General features: G+C 42.3%; 1 protein-coding gene across 1 annotated transcript in view; it reads right to left on the bottom strand.

Annotated features, from left to right (window-relative positions):
- Positions 1-14285, bottom strand: part of KDR (kinase insert domain receptor) — a 31476-nt gene extending 17191 nt beyond the window's left edge. Inside the window, exons 1-15 of the mRNA XM_071556476.1 lie at positions 14063-14285; positions 12729-12819; positions 12023-12219; positions 10774-10898; positions 10298-10466; positions 9018-9157; positions 8655-8823; positions 7075-7186; positions 6819-6982; positions 5875-6031; positions 4666-4786; positions 3987-4095; positions 2881-3225; positions 1937-2083; positions 1659-1790 (exon numbers count right to left, since the gene is read on the bottom strand). Of these exons, the coding sequence (XP_071412577.1) occupies positions 1659-1790; positions 1937-2083; positions 2881-3225; positions 3987-4095; positions 4666-4786; positions 5875-6031; positions 6819-6982; positions 7075-7186; positions 8655-8823; positions 9018-9157; positions 10298-10466; positions 10774-10898; positions 12023-12219; positions 12729-12819; positions 14063-14114 (2230 nt within the window). The 5' untranslated portion in view covers positions 14115-14285. The remainder of the gene's footprint in view (positions 1-1658; positions 1791-1936; positions 2084-2880; positions 3226-3986; positions 4096-4665; positions 4787-5874; positions 6032-6818; positions 6983-7074; positions 7187-8654; positions 8824-9017; positions 9158-10297; positions 10467-10773; positions 10899-12022; positions 12220-12728; positions 12820-14062) is intronic.
- Positions 14286-18266: the final 3981 nt, after the last annotated feature.

The raw sequence follows: 18266 nt of genomic DNA, 5'->3' as shown, positions 1-18266 counted from the left end.
TAAATGAATATCTGAGTGATAGTTGGAAGCATATTTGTTTTGTTCATTCATTAAAGTAGAGAATGGAGGTCCTTGTTCTGAAGGGTCGTTTTAAAAGTGCAACATGGAGCAAGGAAACGAAAGCAAAACAAAACAAAAAGCTTGGGGAGTTATGTTGGAATATTATGGTTTCATGCTGTTTTACACATCACCCAATTTCGCAGCATTAACTTCATTCCAAGGACAATGTTTGAACCTTGGCAAATATAAAAAAGTAAAATCTCACATTTTGAAAAGAAAGAAAGAATTGTTTTAAAATACTCAAAATGAGTTACTCTTTCTCCAGAACCCCAAACGCACCCCCCATTACATAGTAAATAAAGTGCTGGGAGAATGGCCCAGAGAACAATCTCTCCCTTGTTTCTTGACATGATTCAGCTGGGGCATGAAAAAATGTGGTTCTACAAGAATACATGATAATAAGGTCTTATTTACAATCTCTCTTTTCCAGTAAAATAGTTGCCAGCAGACACCACTTGAACATCTATTAGTACACAGAGGCAGCTCTATTCTTCAGCTCATTTGCCACATCATGCCTCTGTATTTCATCCTTTGCACCATACAGACTTTTCTACACAGTAGCACACTCCATTGCATGACCCCAATGATTTGCACTATAAATTCCTTGAAGTGAAACACTATGTCCTACACAGATTTCTGACTTTTATAGATGCACCTCAGCCATATTTGCCACATCAGCTGAAATCTACATTGATGTCAGCTGCAGATGTTTTCCACCACATGTAAACATTTTGCCCAACATCTTAATATCCCAAAGGGACCTACAAGAATAACGTGATATTGTTTTAATTACCTTAATGGAATAGATCAATATTCCTGACTTATATGACAGAGGTTTGTGAAGGGTTCAGTGATTAAATTATGCAAATGTATTAATATGGCAAGGAGTTTTTAGTTTGAGGATTCTCATTGCAACACAGAGGAAAGTCCATTGTGGTTCCAGCTTTACTCAGACTGCAGACTAACCTCTTGCTAAGAATTATTTTTTATCATCGCAAATCACATCATGGTATGCCACAACAGGACTGGAAAAATAAGAGATGGGTGTCACCAATGCTGCTTTCAGAACTTGATGGGCTAAGGCTGGAGTCCTCTAATTCAAAACCACTACCTGCTTCTATCACTGAAGTGGGTCAACAACCACAAGACTGCATAAAGTCTTCACTACGTTTTTCTTAGATGCTGTGAGAGCAGTGACATAATTTAAAAAGGTACAACATACTGGGTTAAAAACCATAGTATGATAATTATGTTACCTAGACAACAGAGATGCCCCAGTATATCTGCAGGTTTAAGTAAGCTCTGTTGTACAGGTTTGCAGGTAATACAGTTGACAGTTTTCTTTGCAACCACAAGTAAGGTAGATTCAGCTTTTGTTGAAAAGAATTAAATAACATGGTGGAGAAAAAAGCACCAGCCTCAACAACTGGGTCTATGACAACTATGACAGCACCCTAATTTGAGCTTGATAGGAATGGTCAGGACTCTTCACAAATTTAAAGCTGTATTTTCAGATTTCCCATCAGGATAGCCAGTACATTTTCCTTTTAGTGATTCTAAAGATTTCATGCACAATCTGAAAAGAAGCTAACACTAACCTTCTACTGAAAAAAAAGCCACTGCTTTACTGCATCCAAGGACGTTGCACGCAAGGCAGGTGTATAGCCCTCCATCTTCTTTCCTCACTCGACGTATGGTTAGTGTTTTGTTTCCATCTTTCAAAACAATACCTGGAAAACAATCGTGATTCTTAGTTCTGCTATTTTTATGCCACTTTTTGATAAAATTTCAAAATGAAACTTTTCAGGGTGAAAATCAGCAGTCAGTCCCACAAAAGAAAGCCTTTAAATGACAATAGCAAAGGAGCAATCCTTACCTGAATCTTCCACAAGGGTCTCATTATTTTTAAACCACATTATATTAGGAGGAGGAATGCCATTCACTGTGCATGACACTTCTATAGTTTCACCAATGTTTGTTGTTTGGTTTTCCAGATTTCCTACAAGTGTGGGTGCCATGGGTTCTGTTGGTGTACAAATATGGTAAAATTACAGACCATTAAAGAAAACATCCAGATCATAGTTAAGATTTCCACATGACATGAAAAAAATTGTAATTGCCAAGAAAGTTTCAATAGTATTGATATAACCTCCTCGAGCTGATTTAATTTGTACTGCTCAGACTGCTGAGGGAAGAGGGAATACTTGAGAAGTTGCTTCCCCTACATTTCTATTTGCAGGGTCATTACAAGAGGTCTGATACTGCTGGTCCATTAAACATCCATTCAGGATAGGCTATGAACATGCATAAGTATTTTCCTGAATCTGCCTAATCAACCTAGACATCTAGGTCCCAAAGCGAAATCATCACTATTTGTGTGAAAAGCCGGTTGATTTTCAGCTTGCATTGCTTGCACCAGTATCACTTCATGGAAGTTATAAATTATAGACACTACTTCAGACTCTTGAGTCAGTGACACAAAGCAGTAGCACTAATGCTATGAATACATACATGCATATAGAACTACGGACAAAATGTGTTTTGAAAATTAAAGTTAGAAGTTCTTGAGGTAAACACATGCCATTATTGGCACAGAAACCAAACTCATCTTCTTGTTTCCTCACTGGTACTGATGAAACAGTTGCTACTGACTGGACAAGCCCCAGAAGGTCATGTTACAACAACAATCTAAAACTATTTAACAACCTGAGTGGACTGTAAAGCAAACACATGCAAAGCCCAAAGATACCGAAAACTGACACTACCGCAGTTGTTTTCATACACAACCACTCATTTTGGTTCACAGTAAGAGATCTGTACCTTGAACAGTGAGGTGCTTTACCAGGCAGTGCTGTGTTTTAGCCTTTTTGTCCTGAGCAATGCAAACGTAGTCCCCTCCATCTTGGAGGGAGATGTTACGAAGGATGAGCTCTAAGGTGACATTTTCACCATTGGTATTTGAAACTGTCCCATTCAATTTCTGGAGAGCATTGAGGTTCTTGCAAACAGGCATGGGCAGCCCTCCAAAGGGAGTCTGCGAAACATGAGCACGGAGTTTGTACCATGATAACTTCTCAAAGGTGAATTTATCTGCTGTGCATTGCAAGGACATGTTATCCTTCTCTGTCAGCTGATTCCGAGGCTGGAGATTAATCTCAAGACCCCCTGCAAGTTAAAAAAGTAAAAGAAATTCCTATTTAGTTGTGCCTTTTGTGGCTAATGTTAATTTGAAAAAGTAATTTTGGAAATAGAGCCTTTTTGTCATGCCATCTATTTGTAAATAAGGAAAAGAAACACTGAAAAATAAGCAATCAATCAGTCAGTCAGCTAATCAATTATCTAAGGAGTACAATTTCATTAAAATCTATACATTTCAAAGGGATCAAAGGAAGGCCTGTGTAAGGAATACAGTGACTCTTCCCATAGAAACTAACAGCAACTGAAGATGATCCTTAGCACTATCTTATAGTTTAATTTTAGGTGTGCATTAAAATAAATTTTTGGCAAGTGAATATGGGGACTGATTTTTAGGACAGAAGAAGCTCTTTGTTACTGGTTTTGGAAATTCTAGTATTAGCTCTTACAGTAGGTCTTTACTCATTTTGTGACACTACCATAATTTCTCTGTAGCCCTTTTAAGTGACCGCAAAAGCCCAACAGTAATTACTCTTGGGAAAACAGTACCCATCTTGCATAATTTTCACAGGACCAACATTCTCCACTGATTCCAGTAGAATTAATCAATTGGCTGAAATTAGGTAGCGACTTCAAAGGCTGCCTAAAGAAATTCTCATGTAAACCTAAAATCCTAAGGAATTAAAGGATTTTATAAAGTACAGGAATCAGACAACAATGTTAAATGCCTTTCATTAGCCAGATGAAATAACACTGATTTAACATGGCTGTCCTCAAAAGGGTATACTTACTGGTCACGTGGAAGGAGATCACTCTCTCACTTGACCCAGCCCTGTTTGTAGCCATACATCTGTATAAAGCAGATACATTCGCTGCTTGAATCACGAGGGTGCTCACAGTCTACAAAAGAACAATCAAGCAATTTCATAACGCATCTGTGCTCAAATATGCCTGATCTCCTCAACAGCTCAGCAAAGGGCTCTGCAGGTATCCGCACAACCAAAAATCCCTCCAAAGCACAAATCCAAGGCATGGCAGGAGCACAGTCCCCTCCTGAAGTTTACATCCTTGTTGTGAAGTGTGTAACAATCAGGCAAAAGAAAAGAGAAAAAAGCAGTATATGGTATATATGTTAACAAATGATGCACCCACAACTTTTCTGCTCTTTAGTCTCTGGCTTCTATGATAGTTAATTGGCAAGATTAACTCATCTAACTTCAGACCACTAAAAGGTAATCACTAAAATCTAAGTAAGTTATGTACTTTAATGGAGACTCACTTCAGGACAGTGTCCAAAGGATCTTCCAGAGTATATCTCTGCCTCCTGGCTTCAGTAGGAGCTTTCAGAGGTAGATACCCAAATTCAGTGATAAGTGAAAAAGGTCTCATCTCTAGTGATATATTTCCAGACATGTGGACTGCTGAACAGGGTTAATCACCCACAACCAACAGAAAAGAAAATATGCTCACCTTTGTTTTCCCAGCAATAGTAATGACTTGGTGCTTAATTTCAACCTGATTTGCACCCTTTCTCTCTGAGATCCCTTTCCATTTCTTGCATGCATATGGATTGGCTCCTGAGCGAACTTTCCTGTAATATAAGTAGACATATGCATTAGATGAAACAAATATTTGCCTTTCAAGAAAGTGATTTTGTGTCTCCTTATAATATGCAGATTTTTGTAAGTCAGACACATCACTGGCCACAGCCTGCATCTGAGAGGGAAGAGTATGTTTTTGGAAACATTTCTGTTAAATTGCACCCTATAACCTTACGAGACCTTCATGTTTTGTAAAGTTAGGAACCCCCAAGCCTAAAGGTAAATTTCCTAATTAATCTGCCTGTGTCAGCTCAATTATGATGCTTGGAGGAATGCAGCTATTCTGGGAACAAACCTTCATTCATAAATGGATGATTCAAGTTGATTTAGTTCAAAGGAAGGCAGAGAGATATAAAAAATCACTGAACTCCCTATAAGAATTTCTTGAGGACAGTAGCCATTGTGTAGGAAACAACCAGGCACCAAAGGAAGAAACTAGTGGAATCATTTTGAAAACAACAACAGGAAAGAAGAATGCTTTTTTTCCCCTCTGGCTTTTTTTTTTCTTTAAAGGAAATCTGGGCTTATGGCAGGCCCAGATAAGGGAAGCTGCATGAATCTCAGTCAGGCACTCTCTCTATCATTCCCCAGCATCAATCAGTGCACTTCCTCTGAGATACACTTTTACACAGATAAAAAGCACCATCATGCTCAGCACTTGAGTATAAGAAAAAAACAAACCACAAGGACCCATAATTAGTATAAAGAGCAAATTTGCTCTGTTTGGGATAGAGTTTTGGGCCTGCAAGCCATGGGGAGATCTGAGGGGAGCTACACAAGCAGCTGCATTCAAAACACCATGCAACTTGAGATGCACTTCACAAGAGCACTACAGCAAAACTGCAGGCACTGCCAGACCCTTGCTGTGGGTGGCCCTTGCCTCTGCCAACAACAAAGACCTTGGCAGAGCCTGCCTGCAACAATCCGCAAATTAAGTACAATCTTTTTTTCACTGGCCATTGGGTTTATACTCAGTAATGAGCCTGGATGAGGGAGGCACCTGAAAAAACCCAACCCAACCCAAACATCTCTCAAGACCTGCATAAGCTGCAGAAGATAGCAAGGATTTAGCACTCACTGGGGGCTGAAAGTGCACTCCTCCTCCAGCTGCCAGTGCCAGAGGATGGTGGTGGGTGGTGGGACAGCGTAGACAGTGCAGGTGAGTGACTGCGTTGAGCCGTACTTGTAGGAGTCAACGGGGGCCATCAGCGCATTCTCACCGATCTGGGGGGGGACTAGAGGAGAGAGCAACAGGTCACACCTCGTGGTAATGGCTCCCCAATATGCACACATTAGACCCATGGTGAACATGCCTCATGTCCAAGTGCAACACAGAGCACCTCCAAGGACATGTTGGGAAGCAGTGAACCTGCCCAACTCTTTGAGGACCAGGACCTCAACATTCAGTACATAGGATTTTCTACAAAATATCCCCCCATGGTTAAAAATACAGCCCTGGACTCTCACCACCATGCCCAACCATTAAATGCATATTATTCCCCAGGCCTGATCCCACTGCACGTAGTCTCCCTGCTCATTTCAAGACCTGCTGTCTTCAAAGCATAGGCTTCTTCCTGGGGAGTAGAAAGGAGGAGGTAGAGAAGGAGAAAGAGGGTTGTACACGGCAGGACAGAAGAAGAGCGATAGCCTGTGTGAGGCAGGAAGGATGGGTGAGGCAGGACAGGGCCAGGATGGAGCCGGATGGAGGAGGACTCCATCAGCACAACCAGCAAGAAGGGCAGGAAAAGAGCAGGACACAGAGGCAAAGAATAATATACAGAAAAACAAAACAAAACAAAACACACAAAGTATCACAGCACCAAAACCAGGAGTCTGCAGACCCTCAACTGGCACATCCTAGAGGCAGGAGAGGCAGGTCTTCTCTGCCCTCCAAGGACTGAGGTTCAAGTGCTGTGCTTTTGCACTTCAATCTTCATAACAATGAGCTGAATTTAAGTCTAAGGATGATAATATACCCCATCCACACATGAAAGAGAGGCACCTCTTTGGTATTCCACTTACCATTCACTAGCAGGGTAAATGTATGTCTTTTCTGCATCTTGTTAATAGGGTTTGTAAGGACGATTGTGTAATTCCCAGCATCCCTTTCCGTTGCTTCATTGATCATCAGTGTGTATCCAAGTTTAACTGTATGATTTGCATTGATGGCTTTTCCATTTTTATACCTGAAGAAAATACAGAGCACTTTGAATATTTAAAGATTTACTTTAACTAGGAATAGCTCAGTTGTTCAAACACATTATATCCCAGTTCTTACCATTTAGCCTCTGGTGGAGGATATCCTTTAAACTTGACAGGAATTTTGACTGTGTCACCCAGCCTTGTCTCAATCACATTCTCCATTCTCTCTAGATGAATAAAAGGACTTTCTGGGGGAAAAGAAAAAGAAAAAAAAAGAAAAAAAAGAATTTAACTAAATGGTCTTTCCACATGGACAAAAGTGTAAGTGCTCTCCATTTGGGTTAATGCTTAACAGAAGATGACAAATAGAAGCTAGTGACAGGATGTCACTGGTAAAGCATAGTTGGCTCCAAACTAGGCTCAGAAGAGAGATGCCATTATGAAAACCTAATCCTTTCCTTCACACAGCAGAATAGATCAGTTCCCACACTGGCAAACTCTGGAAAGTAGGGAAAGGACTTAGCTCTAAGGATGGTGTGCCAACTGTCAGACCTAGTGTCAGACCTGTATATACATATATAGACATATCATAAAACCCTCTCAATATATTCATTCCAGGAAATTAGAGTATTCAAAACTACAGTGCAATAAAGATAAATAGTTTCAGTCTCCTTTCACGTATGTATTTGAACCACTGCAGTCACAGAGTACTTTGAAATTATTTGCATTATTTGTTATAAGTTATAAACTTTATGGGTCCCTTCCAACTCCGAATATTCTGTGAATATCTGTGAACTTGCATTCAGACTAAGACAGGGATGAGCCTTTTGACTGGATTAGTCTTTTGACTAAGATTTAGAATGATACAGACTTAGTATCTGGTACACTCAGTAGAGTATATTATCTCACTTTGACTCTCGAAGAGAAACAGAAAGAATGCAGGAGAAAATTCAGTATCTCTTGAATCACTGTGCCCATAATAAGTTTTTTGGTTTTTGGGTTTTTTTTGGTTTTTGGGGTTTTTTTTAAACACACCACTAATATTCTGGTCCCTGAAATCAGACCTCAGGAAAACCAGTCTCCTTCAAAGTATAAACCCCTTTGTGTGACTTAGTGATTAAAAATGAGCCATTCTCATGCTGGCAACTAGAAGTAAGCCAGTGGAGCTGCTGGGGCCCCAATAAGGGCTTGAGAAAAGGCTTTAGGATGTGGCCTCATACTTATCTATTCACTTAGCCAAAGTTGTTTCCTTTGCATCATTTCCGTATGACCAAAACTCCATTTGATTCATCTATTCATAATGTAAAAGCTGAAAGTCTTATTTTCCTAGCTTCATTCATGCTGACCCAGACTCTTGTCTTGCAGAGCCACCAAAATCTAGCTTAAATTCACCAAGAGAAAGAACAGGAACCTACACAAATTCAGTTTTACAGCACCTTAAGGAGGTCAACATTGAAGAGGATCAGAGTCTTATATCAGTTTATTTTATTGCCCACTTTCCAATGAGATTCTACAGCTTTCAGTAACATACAGCATCCTTTAAAATCTTATTGTTAGCTAAGCTTGTGATATAAAAATAATCCCATAGTAGTTGCAAGAGAAAATACTGTAGCTGCAGTTGGGTTCGTTTGATTCATCACCAAAATGCCTTCTGCATCCCAGTAATTAGTCCCAAATCTGAAACAACCAACAAAACTGAAGTGGAAGATGTCATACCATGAATAATGAAGTAACTGCTGTTTTTCATGTTCATACGACCACTGGACGCTGCACAAGTATATCGACCTTTGTCACTTAAGGACACTTTGTCAATGGTAAGGGTGCTTACAAATTTCTTTATTTCTCCTGCAGTGGTTTTTACATCCCTAATAGTAGCATGTTTTTCCTGTAATAGATAAAAGACAGAGGTGTTTTGAAATTTCATTGTTATTCCTTCTGTCACCTTTTGCACACTTGTACACATCAGCAATTTCTTTGTGTATTATGATCTGCTTTGTCAATATTTTAAGGGGGAAGTGACATTATACCTAAATCAAATTTTGTTGTGATGTGGGCACCTGTAAGGTATTATGGCTTTACCTTGATGGCAGGGTAGTCCCATTTAAAATCAATTCCTACATTCAGCTCCGTCCTTACAGTGCAATTGAGAACAAGTTTTTCTCCCACTGCCAGCTCTACTTGAGAGTGCGGGTTCATTGTCAGGTCATAAATTCGGTATCCTAGAGGCAGAAAAAGGCACACAGAAAACATGGGGGTAAGAAGAGGTTTCTTCATGGCACTCAGCACCAAATTTCTCAGGTGAATTCATCAAAACTCCCACTGGAACTCCAGTGCACCATGATGATGGGTGTACAAAGAAGCCTGAAGAGAGGGGTTGTGCCCAGTCTGAGCATTTCCCAGCTGAGAGCCATGTCAGACAGTAATACAGCAGAATGTATACTCTTGATCAGAGCCCTCAGTGGCAGAAGCACATATAGTTCCTCTGCTTTAGACAACTTATTTTATCATTGTGAGACCTAAAACTAAATGAGATATATATACCCATCCCCGGCAGTCAGCAGGAACTTCACAGAAAATAAGAGTTGGGCATTAGCAAAATTATCTGAAGTTTATTTTATGCAATAAAATATTTAAAATATTTCAAAACAGAATATTCTGAATGAGCAATTCTACAGATATTCTGAATTTTTCCAAGTCAGAGTAGGGACTTGTGAAGTTGGTGGAGAAGCACCGTAAAGAGTGGAGGGTTGCTATGCCTTTCTGACAAGCCACATGACCATGTCCTCAGCTAAAAGAGAAATAGCTGCTGAGTTTCAGCTCAGGCCTAAGCCTCCACAGAATCATCATGTTACTTCTAGGTTTTGATGAGCAACTGACAAAATATACCAGGAAAGCACAAACCCCTGTGAGAATTGGGACACCGGTCTTTAAGGACACAAGACAACCTAGCCCTTAGTGTGACCTTCAGATCCCTACTTCTCTGAGTAACCCCTCACAGCAATTTCTTTCCATCTGCTGCTGATGGATGCTTGCCTCCAGTTCCCTTCAGCTATGACTTGCATCCTGGATAAGTGATTTTAGGAAAAAGGCTTGCATTGTCAGAAAAAAACCCCAAACCATTAAAATCCTTGGCATCTACATAAAACACTAAAAATAGAAGCACTTATCTCAATGATCAACCAGAAAGAAGACAATATATTGCATTTAAAAGAAAAGTAATATATATCTCAACATCCAGTTTGCATTAGCTGCATTGTCAGTATTGAATAACCTAGTATCCAACCAAATGTAATTGGTTCAGTATGCTGTAGCAAGCAAAAAACCATTGGTTATAGAGAAATAAAAAAACTTTGGCTTACCTACAACTGCAACTATGTATATCACAGACTGGTAGCTTTCATCATCTATTTTAGCTTCACAGAACACCATGCCTGCATAGTTGATTAAATGACTGGGTATAGTGAAGCCTTTTTTATTATTCCACGAAATGGATTTACCATCAGGAACAAATATTTTTTCTGGATATTTCTGTTTGAGATATTGATAAAATACATAGTAAGATTTCAAAAATCAAACAACCCTGAATTTTCACCTCCAACATTTTCCATAACTGCAGGGTCCCCCTTTTAACATCCTAGCTCAGGCAATTGGTACACACTTTGAGAGCACAGGACCATAGACAAGTACAGTTACAGTACTCAGCTTGTAATCACAGGCTGTAAAATTCTTAAGGATGAAAAGAAGTTTTTAAGAAATGTATTTATACTTCAAGCAATGTATTTATGCCACAGTGATTTCAACCAACTTCTGAAAAAATAATAGGCTTTTTCCTTACCGCATGTAGAGATACGTTGAGATTTGATACAGTTCCAAGGCACGGCACTACCACAGTTTTATTCTTAGTGATGTATACAATGCCAAGCTGATCACTAACTGAAGTCACAAATGGTGATCTGTAATCTAGAATAATGTTCAAATGATAAATAGATTTATTTGTCACATGTTCTTTCACTGTGTATTTTTTTCTCAACTCAGTTTTATTATTTTCTATATGGAAAAAACACTGAAATAAGAAGACTAAATGGCAGGTACATGTTTTGACAGACACCCTACCCTCCAGATTTACAATATCATTATTCTCAAAATGGTTATCAGCAGCAGTGCACACTTTGGAGAATGGCTTCCTGCCACCACAGTTCTTTTGTCGACAAAAAACTGATTTACCCTAGCATGACTTTCCTTGCATAAGTATTACAGGAAATATCAGTTAAAAGTAGTGACATGTTACATTGGCTCCCCCAATGGCAGCATCCTTTTAAAAGCCAGACAAAAAATAACTTCATGCTATAAAACCAGGTAACTCATGTACATAATAACATCTCATTTCTCAAAATGGTAACTTCAAGTTAATAATAAAAAGGAAACAGGAGACATAGGAAAACAAGGGTGAAGCCATCAGTGCAAAACAGATGCCTCCATGAATGCATTTACTGAAGCTGAGCATATAACGGGAGGCTTTACAGTGTCTGCGACACTCAGCTGCATTGCTGCAAACAAAACTGACAGTCTGAGTTTGAAAACTGAGCTCTTAAAGCCTAAATAAATTTTACTACCAGTCACCAAATGTATGGAAGTTTATGTTCTCGGGTTTGGGTGTTTCTTTGATGTTTTTTTAATGGCATCAATACAAATTGTAAATGGGATCAGAACTGTCGCTTTTAACAAATGTACAGTCTCTGTAATCCTCTCTCATATGAAACTCAGGTTCAGGTCAGTAATAGGTCTTCATTCATGAGGACAGGCTCAGAGGTTAGCGGAGACATGTATGCTAAATTCTGGGTGGAGAATAGCAGACCATGTACTGCATACAGCAGGTCAGTTCAAAATTATAGGTATGAAGGATTTTGTGTTGATGGCAACTAGCACATTGACATTACTCAACCTGAAAATACGAAAATGTTTCACAGGATCAAAAATTCTAGGATTAATAAATTTTAACCTCAAAACTGTTTTGAGAAACTTGATATCCCTTTCTTCTCTTGAGGCTGGGGAAAGAGACACCTGAGAGCTGTGTAAGCACTTACCTTGAACATAAACATAAATGGTTGTAGCAACCTGATTGTCCTTGTAAAGGCACCTGTAGTCCCCTGTGTCATTGCCAATGACTTTGAGAAGAGTAAGTGTCTTGCAGTAGGGGCCATCACTGCAGTCTGTCACAGAGATACGCTTCTCAGCACTGCTCTGGTTGCTTGGCCAGGACCACTCTAGTGGTCTCTGACCGCTGGAAAAGCAAGCATTAGAGGAGCATATGTATGTGATAAGTGCCAGTATTGATGTTCAGATGGAAAACCCCAGCCCCACTAGTCTCTGTGGCTATGGAGAACAGGCTTTACCCCGTCACACAGAGTGCCAAGCCATGTACGATAAATTCACATACTCAACCTATTGTTAATAGCTATAAGGAAGCTTCTTGAGATTTACAATCTGATGAATCTAAGTGACAAAGCACCCAAAAGAGAATGTCAAGAGTATGGCTCACCAGTGGGCTCCACAAGAACCCACCTGACACTTCCTCCTCCAAGCCATGCCGTACTCCCCAGCCCTCTCTTGCTGCAACCCCCTCAGACAATTTCTAAAGCCTATCAGGGAAAAGTGAGGCAGGGAACACAAACGGAATGGGTAGGAACAGGAGTAGTGATGGAGAAGAGATCACATCACCTGTGATTCTGTACAAAAACTCCCTACATATGTTACCAGTGCCAAAATCATGCTGAACAGATTTCTCCTTACCTGCAAGTAATATTTAGTGTGTCATTTGCTGTTATTGTGAGGACATCTTTTTGGATACTAAGAGTTGGCTGATCCAGACAAATAAATAAACCTGCAAAACATGTATAAAATCCCTTAAACCAACCCAATAAGCAAAGCAAATGCGACTGAATCAGAAAAGTATTACATACAGGAATATGCAGTATGTTTTAAGTAGACACATTTCACACCAGCTACTTAGCAGTGAAGGGTAAATAATGACTTTTCACACATCCCAAAAAGTTCAAAAACTCTGTCATAACAGGAAGCAAAGGCAGATGGTCAGGAGCTAGCTGCAGAGCACTACAATTCAGCCAGCCAGGGTGGAGTTCCTGTTTTCTTGCGTTGCCAACTTCAAGGTCTTAACAAGAGGATGTGGGACATTGAAACAAAGTGAACCTTCATCTGATGATCTCACTCCCCTGGGAATTACCAACTTTTCTTATAATAAATTGAATATACCTATGTTCTTGGAGACTGCTGATCAGTGAATTACGTGAAGAAACTATTTTAAAGTTTGTCACAAATTCGAGATCCCACAAATTCTCTCTTTCCTCCTAAGCAGTTAGGCAAAAATCTGCTACCAGATTATTAGCAGAAGGACCAGCATCGCACCCACCCAGAGTCACAGGCGCTTGTGAGACCTGTGATCTGGGCGGCACATTTTGCACTGAGGCACCAGCCCAGCTTGTGCAACATCTGAGAGTACCACACGGAGAGATTTTCAGTCCGCCCTGGCTGCTCCCATCACCTTCAGGAATCAACGGGGCAAGCGGGGAGTCCCAACCGGGACAGTTCGACCGACTACAACGAGCAACGAGAAAGCGCGGCCAGACCGGGACCTTCCCTATTTCTCTAGTATTTCCCCGTGCTTTAATCACTCGCATTACGAGCAGGTTCTTCGCTGATGACGGGTTTCCCGCATTTGGCTCCAGGGACATTTTGCTCTCGGAAACGACAGCCGATGCTGGAGCCAAGCGAGTAGGACACTATGCCATGGCAGGCAGCCCTCCCCGAAGGGCCAGCACCACCGGCCGAGAGGAGAGACCGAGAGGACGGGAGAGGAGAGGGCAGGACAGGAGCACATGAGAGGTCAGCAAGCCCGCAGCCACGGGCGTCCCGTCCGCCCCGGGGGCTCGCACTGCCTCATCCGCTCAACCAGCGCCGACAACCCCATGGGAAACCCACACCCGAGCCGTTCTCGGCACCCACTCATCCCCGCGTCCCCTCTCCGCGGGGTCCCGTGTGGCTGGCGGACCCTGGCGGCTGCCCGACACACCGGCCCCGGGGCAGGCGGGGCTGTCTGAGGAGCTTACCGGGAGCCAGGCACAGCAGGACCGCCAGCAGCCGCGTCGCACCGAGCTCCATCCCGCGGCTACCGGGGCTGCGGAGCACGAAGCGAACCCCTCTGCCCGATGGCAGACAAGCCGCGCCGCGCCGCGCCGCGCCGTGCCGTGCCGTGCCGGGCCGTGCCGGGCCGAGCCGAGCCGAGCCGAGCCGAGCCGAGCCGAGCCGAGCCGAGCAGCTCCGCACGCCCCGCACGGCTAGTGGGGATGCGGGACCCCGGGGAGCAGCACCGCCCCTCTTGTGCCAGGGGCGGGGTCTGGGGCTGAGTCCCCGCCCACCTCGCCGTGTCCCAGCTCCGTCGGCCCGGCCCCTGGTGCCCGCGTCGCATCACGTCGGGGATGCTCTGCTTTGGAGGGGTTCTGGGTCTCCCTTCTCCCTGCTCGGCAGCAGAAGGGCTTCAGCACTGAAATTCAGCCTCTCCTGGTGCTTCATCCTGCGTTTTTGTAGTTTCTTAAGATCCCTTCATCAGAAAAGATCCCAAATGCCAGCCCTGTGGGTCACTGACCGTGAGACACAGCCATCTTCTTTCGGGCAGCGGCTTCGTTCCCCCGGGTTTGTCAGACGTGTCAGAGCTGAGTCTGCAACGTGGGAGTCCCCTAATCACATAGCATGTACACACCACCCGAATCGGCCACATCTCAGTTGAAGGGATGCAATGGATGCCTGCGAGAGTCACCCTTCCTACTCCGCAGCAGTCACAGCCGGCTCTCTGTTGGATGCTCCTCATAGCAGTAACCATTCCCATCTCACATCAAATGTTGCATTTGTTTACAAAAATGGACACACTTCCCCAACTGGAACCATACCTGTTATTCATAATTACAAACCAGTGACTGTTGAAGAGAAACTCATGAGGTAGTAGTTTGGGGAAAATAAACACATAGTTATTAACGTGTTAACGCATACATGTAATTGTAAAGCCTCTGGGCAAGACAAATATATCTGCAAAAAGAGATATATAGATAAACAGGTAAATAGAAACACACAGTCGTGTACAGAACTGCTATGCATGCATATACATGTATGTATTTGTTACCTTTTCCTCTTTCCTTGCAAATCTGCATGAGAGCTTCTTCACAAATGAGTAAGTTAATGGAGCAGTGATTTTATTTTGCATGCAATGCAATTCCAGCTGTTTTACTGTCCTGGGGGATAAGTGCAATTTCCTTTGAAATTACACCCCTCTTGCTCACAGAAAGATACAGGGAGTGGGAGAAGCTACATTTTCCCCAGAAATCCAATAAAATCCATGAAAAGTCAAAGAAGACCCATGTGACTCAAGAGGCAGCAAGCTGGCACCATGCAAATAAAAAGTGCACTTGCTATTCTTATGAGTTCTTAAACTAGAATGTTGGCAGCCCTCTTTAATATACCCACCTCCATTGTACTACAGGTCAGGACTTTAGTACTTCTAAGTGATTTTGGGTACTCTGGCAGCAGGTTCAACAACTGACCCTTGCTGAGACTAGGCTGCACATAGGGTTTCTGTTAGTGACAAATGCCTAGTGAGAACCAAGGGTGCCTGTGGCTAGAAAAGCCAGTTTTGGTAGCTATTTGTGGTGATGCTGATTTTGCAGGGTTTGACTACAAAGAGAAAAAAGAAAAAAAATCGATAGGAGATGGATGACTTTCAGGAGCCATTTGCCTTCTCCTGTCAGTGTCCTGAGGAAAGGAAGTAAAGGAGGGGAGCTACCCTTCAAACACACAAGCCTCCTCAATGGTCAGTGACACATTGAGCTGAGCAGCCAGCAGGAAGGAGCTTGCATGTTATGACTGTTGGGCATCCACAGGGAACTGCACATTTCAAAAGCACTAAGTATTTTTATCTCCCTGAGTGATCCTGGTGAGATTCCAGGTACTTATACTGTTTCCTAAATGGGACACAATCCTTCAGTACTTTGTCTTGCTGTCCGTGTAATCTTGTTAGCTAGAATAACGGTGCAGGAATTGCTGCTTCACTGTATGAATTGCCATCCCTGTAGTACCGGGAACATTTTTATGTCCCTGCAGTACCAAGGACATGACCAATAAGAAAAAGAACTTCTTTACACTGCAGATACTCGAATGAGGCCCTGACACTGTAAACATTTAAGCACAAGAATTACTTGACTCTGGAGATACATTCAACAGATGCAGGTTTTTCATGTGATTCAAATTACTTTTATACATGATGTTGGTGAGACTAATCTTCTGGTAAGATCAAATGAAAACTAGAGCCAAATATCATTGAAAATTGTAGGTGTCTGGGGAAGTTAGAGCTAGAAAATATGTGAGGTGATTTTACCAACACAGGATGTAAAATGTCATATGTGCTTTGCTACACTGACTTTTCTATTTTGAGCTTTGATGAGCCTTTCTCAAGTGGATTGTCACCGGAAGATGCTGTAGGAAACCTCTGAGAGAAAATTCAACCTAAGCACAGAAGAAAGACAGTGACGTAAAATCCAAGTGAAAGATTCATGTAAGTATAAGGCTACTGTGATAACTATGGAACGCAGATGTCTGGTTACAAAACAAAACCCCAGTGATTCAAGGGATGACAGCTCTCTTATCCAGCCTTTTTGGTTGTGATCTCTGCCTAGCCCTTGTGTTATCCTTTAGACTTGCAGAGTATCTAGCATAGCCCATCTTGCACCAGAGACTATCAGTGCTGAAACATGGGGAGCTAGTGAGAAAAGCAAAACATATTAATGTAATTCAGTGAGTACAAGCTGAGATTTTCTCCCTCCCCAGAGACAGTTTCAGTCTGGAAGAGTTCCTGGGGTCTGAAAACAGCACGCATTGGCTTCTAAAGCTACCATACCCTCTGTCTTATCATCCTCACCTGCCTTTCATAACCGAAAAACCCATCAGGACTTTTAAAATCTAGTTTACTTCAAAAAAGTGCTCCTGCCTTGACCAGACAATACCAGTGAAAAAACAAGGGGACTGGAAGGAGCTCCACAAAAGTTCAGCCTTCCTGCCACACTGAGCAGATCTCAGCTCAGCATGAGACCGGATATGTAGACTTGCAGGTAGCTGACAGACAGAATGCAGTCAGACCCAATGCATCACTCCATGTTTTCTCAGATGGACTCCCTGTTCACACAGCATCTCTTAGAGTCCCTCAGAGAGCACCTTCCATCCTGAAATAAGTGTATTCCCAGGCCCTGGGCTTGTCTTCCTCCTTCCTTTCAGCCTCTTTCTGCTGCAGCCTGCATGCAGGGGAAGCTCTGTGTCTGCAGAGGGTTCCTGGGAATGGTCCACTGGGAGGGGCACAAAGCCTCATCTTGGCCAAACAGGGCACCTGTGTGCATCTGCTCCTCTGGTCACCAAATCTCATTCATTAAAAGTAAGACACAAAGAAGCAGCAGAGGAACTGAACAAGCTCCCTGCCCTCTCCTGCCTGATCTGTCATGACTCCCCCAGGCCCTCTGCCTCTGTCAGGGCCTCCCAGGCAGCACAGCTGAGAAGAATGGCTAGAGGCCAGAGCAACTTTGGTCATAGCAGCAGCCAAGCTGCCTTTTGTTTGTTTAATTATTCAAATTAATTAGTCTCATTATTCAAACCTGGGGAGAAATAAGGGCTGGCTCTGGGAACACTGACTATGTGTTTTCTTGTTCATGTAGTTCAGTAAGTTTGCAGTTCGTCAGTGTCCCATACAGAATACATCTGGAATGTGGCAACTGGCTGCTGTACTAGCTTCTGGTCACACCTCTGCATCATAGCTGAAGCTGCAAGCACTTCAGCATTAAAGGCAAGGGTGAGTGCTCCTTTCAGCTCTGTCTGCATTGCAGACTGCACCACTGCTTCAGCCTGCACCCTTGGCCTTAGTGTGGCTTTCATCAGGAACACATCACCAGCACACTGATAAACCTGGCTGGCGCAGACATGGAAGCACAGTCAAGATGCCGCTTCAAGAAAATGAGAAGGCATTCATTTAACATTGAATGCCATCACTTTTCATGTAAATGACATACAAAATCAGAAATACATTTAGCATAACACATACTTGATGTGTAGACCGCAAAAATATATTGGTTTGCAGGTGGCATTACAAAGGACAAAATCTAACCCTCCAGCTAGAAATTAAATAATAACTGCCTCAGGTGAGAAGAGGAATGGAAGTAGGAAGAAGAAAGCATAAATCTACTCATTTTCAGACAGAGTTGCCTAAAGGTAGAGATTTGAATG

The sequence above is a fragment of the Pithys albifrons genome, chromosome 5, assembly GCF_047495875.1.
Source record: "Pithys albifrons albifrons isolate INPA30051 chromosome 5, PitAlb_v1, whole genome shotgun sequence".
Classification (NCBI taxonomy): Eukaryota; Metazoa; Chordata; class Aves; order Passeriformes; family Thamnophilidae; genus Pithys; species Pithys albifrons.
The sequence above is the reverse complement of the archived record's forward strand: the minus strand, read 5'-3'. Positions and strand labels throughout refer to the sequence as shown.